The sequence below is a fragment of the Larimichthys crocea genome, chromosome III (assembly GCF_000972845.2).
Source record: "Larimichthys crocea isolate SSNF chromosome III, L_crocea_2.0, whole genome shotgun sequence".
In the NCBI taxonomy this organism is placed as follows: domain Eukaryota; kingdom Metazoa; phylum Chordata; class Actinopteri; family Sciaenidae; genus Larimichthys; species Larimichthys crocea.
This window is the reverse complement of record NC_040013.1, coordinates 16201204-16217354: the sequence shown is the minus strand read 5'-3', so window position 1 is coordinate 16217354 and position 16151 is coordinate 16201204. Positions and strand designations below refer to the sequence as shown.

Genomic DNA, 16151 nt, shown 5'->3' with positions numbered 1-16151 from the left:
TAATAATAATACATAAGAAAAATAATATATAATAATAATTAATAATAATAATGATAATAATAATAATAATAATAATAAAATGTATCAGTATAACGTTATAACGTGAGAAGTTTGGCCTAATAACTGTAACATAATAATGTATTGTTATAACCTGAAAAAGCTTCACATAAAAACGTCATAACATGATTATGTGTCGTTATAACGTGATTATATATTGATTGATTTGAGTGTTTATTTCGAATATTCAAACAAAACAGAAAAAGAAAAGTAAGGCAACACATTTAAACATAGAAATACATATTCGGAAAGGAGTGAGAGGAAGAATAACCTATAAACTCCCATCCCTTCTCTTTAAATAATGAATGACAATACCAAGCTTTCTTGCAACTTGTTTACCTGATACTTATAGATAAATAAAATATATTCCTGACTTTGTATTACAAAACAGACAAAAAAACAAAAAATAAAATCTACATATACACTTAATACAATACACACATGCACGAACGGAAACAATTAAAAAAAACACAAAACAAAGGAGACAATAACCTCATAACACTTAATGCTACCCAACACCTCCCTCATATTATTATTATTGTTATAACACAAAAATACAAAATATATTATGTTATAATGTGTTAGAACATGAAACTTTTCACATTATAAGAATACATTATGACATTTGAACAAAAACATAGAAAAAACGTGATACTGACACATTTTTATTTGTCTGGCATGGCAGCAATACACTTCCATACTTTACACATAAAAACGTTATAACATGATTATGTGTTGTTATGTATTGTTATAACGTGATTATGTGTTGTTATAACACGATTATGCATTGTTATGTATTGTTATGTATTGTTATAACGTGATTATTTACTGTTATAACGTTTCACTTTCACAAAATATATTATGTTATAATGTGTTAGAACATGAAACTTTTCACATTATAATAATTACATTATCACGTTTGAACTAAAAACGATGTAGTGATCTATATGTTGTTAATATAAAATGATATAAATGAAGCTCAGCGGTCATAAACGTGACGTTAGTGTGTGACATTGTGGAGCACCGCCTCCCCTCGGCTGACGTCAATGTGCGCCATCAACGCGCGACTGTTTTCGGCCAGTCCCTGTCAGTCATCTCCGGGCGAAGGGCACGACGACGTGTGATGGTTCATCCTAAGTGTCTCAGTTTCATTCATTAAGACAATCTTTGCCTGTTTTTGTCAAGCACAGCAGCTGCCAAGCCGGTGTCCATGTTAACGCCACGTTTTGAGGATTACATCGAGGAAACGGGACGGCAAGAGCGAAGGAGAAGCAGATTAGTTGAACATATTTCAACACTTTGCTCACTCTGTTGAAATCCTGTAAGTAATCTTTTTAGCATGCACATGGGTGTGGTGTGTTGTTATCTCTAAATCTACCTAGCTACCTAGCTACAAGTCATGACTTATCAACCAGACTTAAGTTGCATACATCAAGACTTTCATGTGTTTTAAAATATCCAATGCGCAAGCGTGGAAAGTGCCATAAACTCAGTATTTTCTTTTACAAATTAAGAGTTACATGCACCTGTAATAATCATCATCATTTATAATCATTTCATTTAGTCAGCATCAACATGTTTCCAAAACAAATTCACATTACAGACTTTTATTCAGACACAATTTAACTCCTCAACTATAAACCAGTAATAATACATTATAATACATGCATGCATGCATCATTCATACTGATCAAGCAGGCAACTGCAGGAGACCTCAGATCATGATCTTCTCAGTGCCACCTGCTCATGCTAAATGGACTTCCTGGTCATGTGATGTGTATTTGTCAACGTAAAAGACCTTTTTTCCACAACTAGACTGTAAAACTAATTTACAGTTTAGAAAAATATATTACTGCCTTTTAGTAAAATTAAGATAAATTAATTGTTGTCATATGACGGCATCATCCAAAAGAGTGTAAACAAACTGTCTGGTTTGTTCCTAGAGATATTTGCCAGGATGATGACGTTGCCTTAAACCAGTAGCTGCATGTTTTTAATCACATGTGCATTTACACTATTATTCCTGTATCGCACAGTCATGAATGTGGCAGATTCCTGAGCAGGAAGGATGACATCGGAGGCTGCGGTCTCCACACCTCCTGCCATAAGCAGCACCCCTGCCAAGAGGGACTACTACTGGCTTCGCTCCTTTGTAGCTGGAGGTAGGATCTGACTCAGCAGTTTGTTCCCTCAGTTTCAGGCCTACGATGTACTTAAAGTAGAATTTGAACAGTGGCTGATCTTTGTCTTTTTCTAGGTTGGCACTCTTATTGGCTGCATGAGTTTACAAGACACCATGAATTCAGTCAAACAAGGACCAAAGTGCAGCATACACAAATTCAAATGACAGAAGAGCAGAATTCATAAATCACTGAAACTCATCATGTTGTACTGAAAAATCAGAATACTCTGGAAATGATGACGATGTTTCATTGCCAGATTCACTCAGGATAAATAATAAAAAGAACTGTCTGCTGCATGAAAAGTTGCATATTTATTAATAAATGTGTTGATGCCATTTCCTATTTCCTTTTTGTTCAGGTGTAGCAGGATGCTGTGCCAAAACCACCATTGCTCCTCTGGACAGAGTCAAGATTCTTCTTCAAGCCCAGAACCCTCATTACAAACATCTCGGTAAAACATCAGCAGACAAACACGGACAGTGAATCGGTGTTTGTTGCTGTTTGGGCCACATAAGTGAAACTTCTGCTTTCTCTTCGCAGGCGTGTTTGCCACTCTCAAAGCTGTCCCAAAGAAAGAAGGCTTCCTTGGCTTGTACAAGGGTAATGGGGCAATGATGGTCAGGATATTTCCTTATGGAGCCATCCAGTTTATGGCCTTTGACAGTTATAAAAAGGTACAGTATTACAGAGTAACACTGGGGTTTAGTAAAACTCACGATGTATGTTTATTGCTTCTGAGCCATTCTACTACAGTTGATCACTGTGGAAGTTTTGTACATTGTTTTATTATTGAAACTATCATTTGTTTCCTTCCTGCTTCTGCTGCTGCTGGTCATATTCACTTTACAGCTGTTAAGTAAACAGATTGGGATTTCTGGACACATCCACCGCCTCATGGCAGGATCTATGGCAGGTAAGTTATCTTTCTCACTGATAAGTCAGTACCAGTTGGATATCGTGTACTGTACTGGCATTAAAAAACCCTGCCTCTAACTTATCTCATGTAAATGTATTGATTATTAGCAAAGTGCTCATCGCTTTTTTTTTTTTTTTCCTCTTGAGTCACAAACGATGTTTACATTCATAGACGACTTTCACCCATGATACAAGTAAAGTGTCATGCCTTTTTTATTGTGTGTTTGTTAGTGTTAAAAGAAAACATATTGTGTGTTTTCAGGGATGACTGCAGTGATATGCACCTACCCTCTGGATGTGATCAGAGCCCGACTGGCCTTCCAGGTGACAGGAGAGCATCGCTACACTGGAATTGCAAATGCCTTCCACACCATCTACCTTAAGGTAAGGTTCAACTTTTCAGACACGCAATACAGTTTTTACAAACTTTGTAGTCATTAAAACATCTAAAAATCAAATCTATGGTGTGTCTACCTTATTCAATCAGACCTGTTTTTCTTTTTTGTAAAGGAGGGGGGTGTCTCGGGCTTCTACAGAGGACTTACTCCAACACTGATTGGGATGGCTCCTTATGCAGGTGACTGTTGTGATTATTTTGCATAGATTGATTGATTGTGCAGAACAACACAAGATGTTCTCCTTCACATATGTATGCGTGACTCTTTGTCCCCCACCCTCTTTCATCCTGCAGGTTTCTCATTCTTCACCTTTGGCACGCTGAAGAGCCTCGGCTTGAAGCACTTCCCAGAGACGGTGGGACGCCCCTCCTCAGATAACCCTGACGTCCTCATCCTGAAACCCCAAGTTAACCTGCTCTGCGGAGGAGTTGCTGGAGCCATTGCTCAGACAATCTCGTAAGTGCTTTCGGGGAAGAAGCCAACAAGCCTCAAGCTAGAGATTCACATAAATGATGAGCTGACAACGCGCCTGGCTGGAGTATGTTATTGATTTCACAGATTTATTGTTGGTTGATGTGTCACATTGTGTTTGTTCTCACTAGGTACCCCTTGGATGTGGCGAGGAGAAGAATGCAGTTAGGAGCTGTGCTTCCTGACTCTGAGAAATGCACGTAAGTATCACAAATGTTCCTACTCTTCATATTCTGTTAGGACGTGATGTACTGCAGTACTACACCTGTGAGCATGTGCAGTGTACTTAAAGATGAGACTAATATTTTGCCATTGGATTGTCTAGTATCACTAAAAATATGGTTGTGATGTGTTGTGAACAAAGAAAGAAACAAACAGTCGCTCCAGTATGTTTTTTTTGTTTTCATGTCGTCTGGTTTGATCTTGAAGTTTTGCAGTGAAATCTTATGAGATAAATGAAGGAAAAATGATTGTGTACTGTGATCACGTGGGTAATAATAGAGACAAAAACAGCTCACAAAACACAGTGCTCATTAACTTCATAATTTCATAAGTGATAGGTTAAGTGCCCTAGCGACAGAGCTAATTGGTACTCACACCTGATCTAAATATGAAGAAGTTGTTAGTGCATCTTTAACTGACTGGAGTTGTTTAAAACCTCAGGCAAGTTGTTCTGCACTCTCCATAATATTGTTCCTTATCAAATAATGTTAGGTCCCTGTATCCCTAAAAAAAGCACAAGGAAGGTCTGCAAGTTGGAATACAAGTGGTTTGGACATTAAGTGAGGAGTTTGCTCTTAAAATATTTGAATCCACATTTGGGTTTGTAATTTTGATAAAGTGGTTGCTTAAAACCGGAGAGAAAATTCCAGAGGTTGGTGGGGCTGTTTATATTGGATAAAATGTTAAAGCCCAAAAACTTTAAGGAGTGCAATAGAAACTGAACTGTAAAACTACAGCAACATACCATTCATACCTTTACAAGTTCACATGCCAGTTCAGATACTGCTCATTGTTCATGTGTTATCTGCATTCCCTTGATATTTAAGAATGCATTCACAAGGTTCGGATCACAGTAAAAAAAAAAACTGCATGATTTAATACTTCTTTCCAAGCTCAACATAGTTGATAGAAATCTCTGCTGAGCTGATTAAAAAAATGTTGAACTATTTTTTTTTCTGTTGTTCTAAAAAGTGTATAATTTCTTGTCTTGCACCCAAACAGATCACTGAGCAAGACCCTGACGTATGTATACAACAAGTACGGCATCAAGAAGGGATTGTACCGAGGCCTTTCTCTCAACTACATCCGCTGTGTCCCCTCCCAGGCCGTGGCCTTTACCACCTACGAGTTCATGAAGCAGGTCCTCCACCTGAACTAGTCGCTGTTTTTATACCGCCCAAGTCTGTACCCGTGCTTGTGCGCTCCGAGTCATCAAGCAGATCGTCCTCGATGCTTCCTTCGTAGAGTGATCTCACTGGGAATTGCCTTTTTCCTGAATTCACTGAAGGCACCGGGGACGTCGGTTAATGCTGAAAAGGGAAACTGGATATCAGACAGTCAGTGAGGCACACCACGTCTGTTTCTCTCTCTCTTACTTCCTTTTTTTTTTGGACTCGCCACCTCAAACGAGAGGATTTACTCACGACATGTGGCTTGAATATGTGCAACTCCTTTGTCAATGTCTCCATGGTTACACCAAGGCAGCATTACATTTGGTCTAGTCAGTTGGATGGCTTGGGGCAATGATATGTTCTTTAACAACATTGCTGGTTAACACAACCACAACCCAGTAATTGTGTAGAAACCCCCTCGTTTACACAGAAAACACAGATGTCCACATTCTCACATGTCTTTTTGTGTCTATTTCATGGCCTGTTTTAATGATTTTCAATCGGAAACAGCTTTAATTTACAGTCAGTTAGCTTCAAATTAGTTTCTTTACAGAGGAGGCAACTCAGTGATATAGCACACTCACCGTCCACTTCATGAGGTACACCTGTACAGTCTAATGTAATCAAATACATGAATTCTACTTTTACGAAGTTTATAATTTTCCAGTTTTTGTTAAGCTTCATAAGAGTAAAATTCACTGTAGAGCTGTTGTATCGAATCACGTTAAATTGTGCCAGTGCACCTCATTGATGTCATCCCTCAAAACTGCGCTCTTTTCTGCAGCTGCACATTTGCTTCATCGTTTTGTGTCTTTTTCTTCTTACAGACTTGGTGATAAAAGGTTTGACTGGCTAGAATTTAATTTCAAATAATCAGATCACTTTGATGTTTTGTTTTTTCAGGGCTCGGCGTATCTTTAAATGTACAGTGCGACTAGTTTCTCATTTAGTTAGTCCTTTACATGAATCTAAAATCAAAATTAAACCGTTAACTTGTTTTTTTTTTTTTTCTTAAAGATGCAGGTGACACACTTTCAGTGTGTATTTTCAGTTGTTTTATTTATGTTGGTTAAAGGTCCAGAGTGGAAATTTTTGGGTAATCTATTGGCAGAAATGGAATATAATATACATAACTATATTTTCAGTAATATATAATCAGCTTAATGTGCATTCATGTGTTTGATCTGTAGATTTGATGCTATTGAATATTTTGATTTTGTGTTTTTAGGATGTCTGCATTTTGATACAATATGGATGTACAACCCCAATTCCAATGAAGTTGGGACGTTGTGTAAAATGTAAATAAAAACAGAATGCAACGATTTGCGAATCTCACAAACCCATATTTTATTCCCAATAGAAAATGAAAAATGAAACATTTTATCATGGAAAATATTAGCTCATTTTCAAATTGATGGCAGCAACACATCTCAAAAAAGTTGGGACAGAGCGATGTTCACCATTGTGCAGCACCCCCTCGTCTTTTAACGACTGTCTGTATATGTCTGTGAAGTTCACTTCGAGTTTTGGGAGAAGAATGTTGTCCCTTTCTTGTCTAATGCAGGATTCTAACTTCTCAACAGTCCTGGGCCTTCGTTGCTGGATTTTTTGTTTTATGATGCACCAAATGTTTTCTATTGGTGAAAGGTCTGGACTGTTCAGCACCCGTACTCTTTTCCTGCAAAGCTATGATGTTGTGAAGGATCCAGTATGTGGTTTAGCATTGTCTTGCTGAAATATGCGAGGCCTCCCCTGAGAGATACATTGTCTGGATGCGAGCATATGTTGCTCTAAAAACTCTGTGTACTTTTCAGCATTGATGGTACCTTTCCAGATGTGTAAGCTGCTGACGACATAGGCACTAATACAACCCCATACCATCAGAGATGCAGGCTTTTGAACTGTCCGCTGATAACAAGCTGGATGGTCCTTCTCCTTTTTAGTGGACAGGGAAAAGTGCCCATGGTTTACAAAAATAATTTAAATATTTGATTGATTTTTTTTTCCTCAGACCATTCTAAATGAGCTTTGGCCCAGAGAAGACGGCAGCATTTCTGGATAGTGTTCACATATGACTTCCTCTTTGCATGATGCAGCTTTAACTTGCATTTGTGGATTGCACAACGAACTGTGTTTATAGACAGTGATTTCTGGAAGTGTTCCTGAAACCATGCACTGATTTCCAGTCGAGAATCATGCCTGTTTCTAATCCAGTGTCGTCTGAGGGCCCGAAGATCATGAGCATCCAGTTTTCACCATTGACCTTGTCCTTTGTTACACCATTTTTAGACGTAGTTTGTCGCAGATTGATGAACCTCTGCCCATCTTTACATCTGAGAGGCTCTACCTCTCTGAAATGCTTCTTTTATACTGACCTGTTTCCAATTAACCTAATTAACTTTCAAATGCTCCGCCAGTTGTTTTTGAGTTGTGCCGTAAACTTTTCCAGCCTTTTGTTGCCCCTGTCCCAACTTTTTTGAGATGTGTTGCTGCCATCAGTTTCAAAATGATTTGCAAATCATTGTATTCTGTTTTTTTTTTATTACGTTTTACACAACGTCCCAACTTCGTTGGAACTGGGGTTGTAGGTCTGAGATGTCTGAAGGGACTCAGGAGAAATTTGCACTTTGTCACTGTAGCTTTTTCTTTGTATTTATTGATTTAGCAACCTGTTGCCACTGGGTGGCAGCATTGAATATGCAGTAGACTGTTTTGTTTACCACCAGACATACAACATTCATACAGATTTCATACATCTCTTATCAGAGTCAAGTCAAATTAGGATCTTAATATTTTCTTATGTTTTACTTAACTTAAACAAGTTGTTGAAGTGTTAGATAGTGAGCACAATTCAGTTTATGTAGTGTTTTTTGAAAACACACTGGAACTACTCTGTGGTTGCTGGTAATTATTGACCCAGGAAGGTAACATTAATTACTGAGTCAAAGTCACTGCCACTGTGTTTGCATGAATGTCATCAGTTTGTTGTACACACATTGTCATTTTTTCAGCCTGTTGCCTTTCTCTGCATTTGATGTCTTACTTAAGGGGGATTAATGTGTTTTCCCACGTGCTTCAGTTCATGCCGCAGCTTTTAGATCGTTGTATATGAATGCTGGGGGGTGGATGCAGATGCCTTAGAACAGTTTCCAATCCTTTTGGCTTGTGACCCCACTACGTCCAACTTATTTTTTTTACCATCTAAACTTGTCTCATTTTAAGGTTGGAAGAGTTCAAATTACCTAATGTTTCACAGCAAAAAGCAGAAGTCAGAGGAAACTGTGAGGAGGTAGTAGTATGAATCAGAGTTCAAATGTATTTATTTAATTTTTGAAGCAGGTGTTAAGTTTGTCTTTAATCACATTGTGACTGCTGAGTTTCATCAGGTGACCCATTGTGGTCCAGACCCCCAGATTCAGAACTACTGCCTTTAAATATTGAAACACATATAACGAGAATTCAGACAGACTACTGAACACTTTGAAAGCTTTTTACTGTGGAAGAGGTGGGGCGTCATCTTTTAGCAGCTCCTCAGTTGCCACCCATCAGCCAGTACAAGAACACTTTGTCAGAGCTAAAAACGTATGATCCCAACGTATACATGAAAAGATATCAAGATCACATTTCGTTTCGTTCATCTAATAATTAGAAATCGCTCCACACAAGTGGATGCCTTGTGTGTGTGCAAGTGTTGTTGAACAAAAATCTCTGAACATATAATTCTCCAAAGTGCAAGAAAATAAGAGTCTTCAGTGTAACTCTTGACTGTAATGTGTATGTAACAATAAATTAAATGTATCAAACTGTGCCTACCTGCCTGGACTTAAGAGTATAATCACACACTCACTGGTGATAAGTGGCAGCTACCATTTGGGAAACAAAATGTCATTTTCAGCTCTTTATGGCGCCATTCATCCATCTGCAGTGCTGCTGTGTATAAAAGCTTTCATTTGCTGCTCTCTTGTTGCCTGTGTTTAGTTAATACATGATCTTTCACTGTTTATTGCTGTTTTTTTTGGGAAGGTTTGGAAAAATGCCATTCATGCTGCTCACTAGAGCAGATAATTATGTACAAGGAACACATGCAAATGTATGTAGTCGTATGCTTTGCTACTTCATCAGGCTGTGTTTAGTGACTGACTGACTGAAGGTGCATTTGAGAGTGACTGTCTTTTTTAAAAATGTTATGTTATGTTATGTTATGTTATGTTTTATGTTTGTCAGTTTTATTTTCTCTGTTTGTACATGTTCTATGTATCTGAATTATGTCACCTTCCATTGCCCACTTTGAGTTTCTCACGTACGAACCCCAGTTAATATTGGTGTCACAGTTTCATCTGGAAAACCACAGACGCATTTGCATTTGCAAACTGGAATACACTGCCCGTTGTTGTTCGATGTCACATACTGATTTGACTGGTAAATGTGATGTGTAAAAGACGTTTGCTCGCATGTTCCTTGATATGTTTCATTCTCATATCATCGGTTAAATACAGTAAGACTAACCAAATCAAAACTCTGTCATTCTGTTTTTGTCTGCAATGCAATAATCCATTTTAATCATTGTTTATAAGTTCACATGACAGTGGTGTTTTCAGACAAAGAAAATTTGTTTGAGATCGACTCCTGAGATCGTATTCCACAAATCACCACTGATAACACATATAGACGGACAGTGGTATTATATTGTGACCTCGTTTAGAGTATGAGGGTGGAGATTACTCATATTACTGAGGGGGAAGAGCTTGTCTGTGTCTTGCAACTCCCTGTCCTGTCAGGTTTCATACTTTTTAGGTGTTGTACAGGGGAAATGAGGAAATTGGTTGCAGGAAACTGAGCAAGATTTACATTTACTTTTTCTGCAGATTTCTTTATCTTTAGAGGGTTTTTGGAGTCATTTTCATCTTGTGTGACCACCATGCCATCTTACACAGTGACTGTTTCCACGGGGAGCCAGTGGTTTGCAGGGACGGATGACTATATCTACATTACACTGGTGGGCACGGAGCGATGCAGTGAGAGAACACTGCTGGACAAACCTCTGTATAATGACTTTGAGAGGGGGGCGGTAAGTGATGTTACACTGCTGTAGAGCTGTGAGGACAACTGTGTGTCATTTACATGCATTTTTTTTTTTAATGATGAATGATGAGCATCAGTAACTATTATTGAGATAAAAGATAAAAGAAAAGGAGAAAACTATGGAAATATTAGCAGCCATTTTTCATTTAGGATCTCTAAAATAAGATAAATGATGATGAAGTTCAGATAGCAGGTTTGTTATCTTTTCTATTATACAGCTATTGAGTTACATTCGGTTTAATTTAGTCTTTCCTAATTAAATTGCAGCCGCTTGTTTATTCTCCACTGATCAAGTTAAGTGACACACTGTCATATATAGATATAAGAAAAGTTAGAAAAACTAATTTCTATAGCATACTTCACGTTGTGTCTCACAAGAAAGAAAAAAGATATAAATCTGAAAAGCTGAGATCAAAACTATGGAAAGGCATGTCCAAAAAAAAGTAATATGCAGGATGAGGTGTGGAATTTTTGTTTTGTTTTGTATGAGTCTAACGATTAAGATTTGAGTTTAAGACTGAAAAAAGACTGTATGTCGGTATTCTACAACCTTGTCCAACTTGTTTTGAATTTTTTCCTCATGTTAGGTTAGCTCATGTCAGGTTAATTGTGGTTTCATTTTCACTGTGATTTGTCAGAAAGAGATTGATCAATAAAGTTTTGTGAAGATACACTTTATCTATCAAGAATAAATCACATTGTCACAATAATTTCATAAGGAAAAGATACAAATATTTTATTACAATTTTAGGGGCTACCTGTTGCCCTGTGTGTTTATGTTGAGGTTCTACAACTAGGAGTCCACCTGCAGAGGATCTGAGGGACCTACTAGGTATATATCTAATATCTTAGCCTGTCTGAGAGATAGACTGATGCCAGGTCATTCAGAGGCTCTTTGAGGATCATGCTTGTGATGAGACAAAACTAATAATAACCACCTGACTCAGTAAATGACACTGTTTTTCCAGCACATACTGGATATTTATTTAGCCGCTCACTAAATTGCAGGTGGACTCCTATAATGTGAAGGTCGCGGAGGAGCTGGGTGACATTGTGTTGGTGAAGATTGAGAAGAAGAAATACTGGGTGCATGATGACTGGTACTGCAGGTACATCACAGTCAAGACCCCATCTGGTGACTATGTGGAGTTTCCCTGCTTCCGCTGGCTGGTGGATGACAAGGAAGTGGTGCTGCGGGAAGGAAAAGGTAGAGTCATCAGTCAGAGTCTGCAGTGCAGAAACACAAGCTTTAAAAAAAAAAGAAAAACTCTGCTCCATCCCTCACTTTGTCCTGTGTCTATTGTAGCACACCTGCCTCAGGATGACAAGACCAGCCAGGTCAAGCAGCACAGGCAAAAAGAGCTGGACACGAGGAGAAAAACCTACAGGAAAGTTCAGCCTACACATGCAGTTTTTTTTATTTAAGTTCCTGGAGGCTGAGGATGCTCACTAATAACTCTACTGTTGTTTATAGATGGAAGGAGTGGCAGCCAGGCTTTCCTATGAGCATTGATGCCAACAGGCACAGCGAATTGCCACGGGACATCCAGTTTGACAGTGAGAAGGGAGTGGACTTTGTACTGAACTACAGTAAGGCGTACGTACTCCCTGCTGTAGTAATCAATAATCAGTTTTACATTACGTGTGAGGACAGTGGATCTTTAACCTCTAAGGTGTTTTTCAAAGCAAAGCTTTCATGCTGATATGATAACAGCTTCTATTTTCTGTACCTAGGGATACATGGAAAAAACAGAGGCGTCATTGTGTGTTTATTATCAGGGTCATTTGCATTGGGGCTTTTATTCAGGCGCGTGAGATTCCACATAGACACACAAACAAAAAAACATCATGTTGGGATCCTGCAGTAGTTCTGAACAAAGCTAAGAATGGCAGAAAATGTCACGCCTTTGAAAGTGATGCAGGATAATATATGGTCTATGAAATTGAGTGGTTGAGAAGGGAAATGAGTCATATAGTTTTTCACAGTGAGCCTCTGATAGTCACTGAATTTTCGGCATCTTTGTGGGCAGAAATTGTTGAAATACATTTGCACTTCAGGCTGCTTTGCTGTGCTGCAAAAATCACAACTACATTTACAGCATCGTGCCTAATTTTCATATTACAACACATTACATGAAAATGCATCTAATTTCAGATACTTTAATCTTTTTGATGTGAATAAGTGTAAGTATAAGAATGATGAGGATGATAATGATGATAACCATTAATTCCCAGAATAGAGAACCTGTTCGTGAACCAGTTCATGCACATGTTCCAGTCCTCCTGGAATGACTTCAGTGACTTTGAGAAAATCTTTGTCAGAATTAAAAACACAATCTCAGGTCAGCCTCACTTACTGTATGTAATGTCATGTCATGTCATGTTACGTCATGTTACATCATGTCGCATTACGTTACACTGTATTATGTCATGTTATGTCATGTCATGCCATGTTACGTCATGTTATATCATGCTATGCCATACAGAGTATGTGATGCAACACTGGAAGGAAGACTTCATGTTTGGATATCAGTTTCTGAATGGTTGCAACCCAGTAGTAATCCGAAAGTGCACCAAACTTCCTGACAAGTTTCCTGTCACTCATGAGATGGTCTCTGTCAGCCTGGAGAGAGATCTGACTCTCGAGCAAGAAATCCAGGTAGACATCATTATGTCTGTTTTTGTGAATCTATTCAACTTCATTAAAACAAAGTTTTGTGTCTCTTTAATTCTCCCACTGATGTACATGCATGTTCTGGCCCCAGGCAGGTAACATCTACATAGTAGACTACGAGGTGTTAGATGGCATCACTCCTAACAGCACAGACCCGTGCACACTGCAGTATGTGGAAGCTCCAATCTGTCTGCTCTACAAGACTGCAAAGAACAAAATCATGCCCATAGCCATACAGGTACAGTGATGTTGAGGAACAGCGAGTGTGTGGTACACCATGAGGGAAAAATCTCCTTTTTCTTGGTGACATTTCAGTATGAATGATTCTCCCCTTTCCTGCTTTTTCTTCATCCTCCTTTTTTTACCAGCTTGGCCAGACTCCAGGTGAAGACAACCCGATCTTCCTGCCCACCGATGGTCAGTATGACTGGCTGTTAGCTAAGATCTGGGTCCGCTCGGCTGACTTTCAGCACCACCAGACGATCACACACCTGCTCAAGACACATCTGATGACAGAGGTGTTTGCTGTTGCCATGTACAGGCAGCTCCCTGCTGTTCACCCCGTGTATAAGGTAAAACTCTTACTCATTCGTTGATTGATTATTTGACTGATTGATTGGTTAATTGATTTATGTATTGATGTTCTTTCTCCCAGCTACTTATCCCACACATTCGCTTTACCATCGCTATCAACACCAAGGCTAGAGAGCAGCTCATCTGTGAGTGTGGCATCTTTGACAAAGTAAGTTGTGCAGAAGAGGAAGACCGAGGAGGAGTGAGAAAGAAAAGCGGTTGACTGTTAAAATTAAATGAGACAGAAAAAGAGATAAAAAAAGATTTTTAAAAAAAGTTTACGAGGAAATAATGTTCCCAAAAAAAGCATTAAACTTCTTCCATACTTGGTGTAGGAGAACAAAAGCATGATCTGCTGCAGGAATAATGAATGACACATGATGATGCTGTATCTTCTCCATCCTCATCAAGGCAAACGCAACAGGTGGAGGTGGTCATGTCCAGTTGGTCCAGAGGGCCGTGAAGACTCTGACCTTCAGGTCTTTGTGCTTCCCGGATGCCATCAAGGCTCGTGGTGTGGACAAGAAGGAGGACCTGCCCACCTACTTCTACAGAGATGACGGCTACCTAGTGTGGGAGGCCACCATGGGGTTAGATCCCTTTTTTTTTAAAGGTTTTATAAACAGCACTAATGAATAATTGTGTGTTTGAGGGAGGAGACAAAACAAAAAATCAAGGCCTGGTGACACAAGTGACACAATTTCAAAGTGAGAGAAGTTGCAATATTTTTCCTCTGTGTGACTGCTGTTCTGTTTTCCTTCTGGCAGTTTTGTGTCTGATGTGGTGAATATTTACTACAAAAGCGATGAAGCGGTGCAGGGAGATGAAGAGATCCAAGCCTTTATTAAAGATGTGTGCAGCTTCGGTATGCAGGACTTCGATCACTGCGGTGGGTACACAATATAGATGTCCTATTGTGTCGTTTTTCTAACCAATACATAGTTTATTTTTTTTCAAGGAGAGAAGCAGCTCACTCTCCTTCAATATTTCACTACTTTTGGATTTCCTGGAAAACATGGGTACAACAGGGAACAGAGTAGATTACAAATTCAAACATGTTCTATTACAGACAAATGGTTTGAAGGTGAAGAGAGAAGCTATACGGGTCTGATGGTTTCACAAACTGATCACCAGTGTTGTTATAGTCTTGTAATGTCCTGTCCTGCATTTCTCCATCTCCTGAGTGCATTGTGCAAAGATCTTTGTGGCTTTTTGTACACTCACTTTGTGCAGAGTTTCCCAAGTCCCTGAAAACACGTACAGAGCTGATAGAGTATCTGACCGTCGTTGTGTTCACTGCTTCAGCCCAGCATGCAGCGGTCAACTTCGGACAGGTGAGTGATAGATTATCAGGAACCTGCCTGTCCATATTTTTCAACAGATGGTTTGTGTGTGTGCCCCCATGTACATACTAGTGGAGGAAGTACTCATATGCACGACTAAACAGAACACCAGTGCAAAAATACTCCACAAGAAGTCAAACTCCTTCATTCAAACATTCATTCCTACTTAAGTTTATTGGCAAAATGTAACAATACTGGTTCTGCAGTTCTCTGTATAGCTGATATAATATTATTATATGACATCATTAGATTAGTTAACACTGATACATCATGGTATAAGTACAGTAGCTTTTTAACTTTTACATTGTGTAGTATGACTGGTGTTCCTGGATCCCCAATGCTCCATCCACCATGCGAAAGGCCCCACCTAAAGAGAAGGGCTTGGCAGATGTGAACTTGATCATCGAGAGCCTCCCTGATCGCGGACGCTCCAGCTGGCACCTTGGGGCTGTCTGGGCCCTCAGCCAGTACCAGGAGAACGAGGTGCAAACAGACATACACACAGACAATCACTTGCATACATACGCACACACACAGACACGTTTCCTTCTGCTTCAACATGCAGTGCACCTCCAGACAAAGTGACGTGTCTCCTCTTTCTCCCCGCAGCTGTACCTGGGCATGTATCCTGATGAGCACTTCATAGAGAAGCCAGTGAAGGAGGCCATGGAGAAGTTCAGGAAGCAGCTGGCAGAGATAACCAGCTCCATCAAGAGGAGGAACGAGGGAAAGAGGCTGCCTTACTACAACATGTCCCCTGACAAAATCCCAAACAGTGTGGCTGTTTGAGGAATAACACCTCATTCTTTGGGGGGATATCAAGTCCTTACTTAACATTTTGCATTGAAGTTCTGATGAAGTTACCAAGCTGCCTAAATTCACTGTTAAAAAGAACTCTTTGTCATGCAAGTGTGTGATTTTGATACTACTATATGGGTTGGTTATAATGCTAATGCATGTACTGTAGTTGCCAATTAAAATGTTTCATTTATAGATGCAGTGTGTCATTCCTCATAATACCCAACACCATGCAACATTAACCTTTAAGTATTTTGTACTAG

The 16151-nt window shown here is 39.2% G+C and overlaps 2 protein-coding genes across 2 annotated transcripts; both read left to right on the top strand.

Moving 5' to 3' along the window:
• The first annotated feature begins 1066 nt into the window (after positions 1-1066).
• slc25a16 (solute carrier family 25 member 16) lies at positions 1067-9437 on the top strand. Its single transcript, XM_019274876.2, has 10 exons — positions 1067-1378; positions 2094-2219; positions 2599-2691; positions 2781-2914; positions 3090-3153; positions 3418-3539; positions 3666-3732; positions 3847-4009; positions 4156-4224; positions 5249-9437. Exons 2-10 carry the CDS (start codon positions 2126-2128, stop codon positions 5403-5405), a joined length of 963 nt encoding a protein of 320 aa, XP_019130421.1. The 5' UTR covers positions 1067-1378; positions 2094-2125; the 3' UTR covers positions 5406-9437.
• Positions 9438-10201: 764 nt separating this feature from the next.
• alox5a (arachidonate 5-lipoxygenase a) lies at positions 10202-16085 on the top strand. Its single transcript, NM_001303327.1, is given in 14 exon segments — positions 10202-10486; positions 11509-11707; positions 11807-11888; positions 11975-12097; positions 12736-12842; positions 12987-13159; positions 13266-13412; positions 13543-13746; positions 13830-13916; positions 14159-14337; positions 14515-14636; positions 14981-15081; positions 15403-15573; positions 15700-16085. Coding segments are annotated over 14 exon segments (2025 nt in total). The 5' UTR covers positions 10202-10336; the 3' UTR covers positions 15880-16085.
• Positions 16086-16151: the final 66 nt, after the last annotated feature.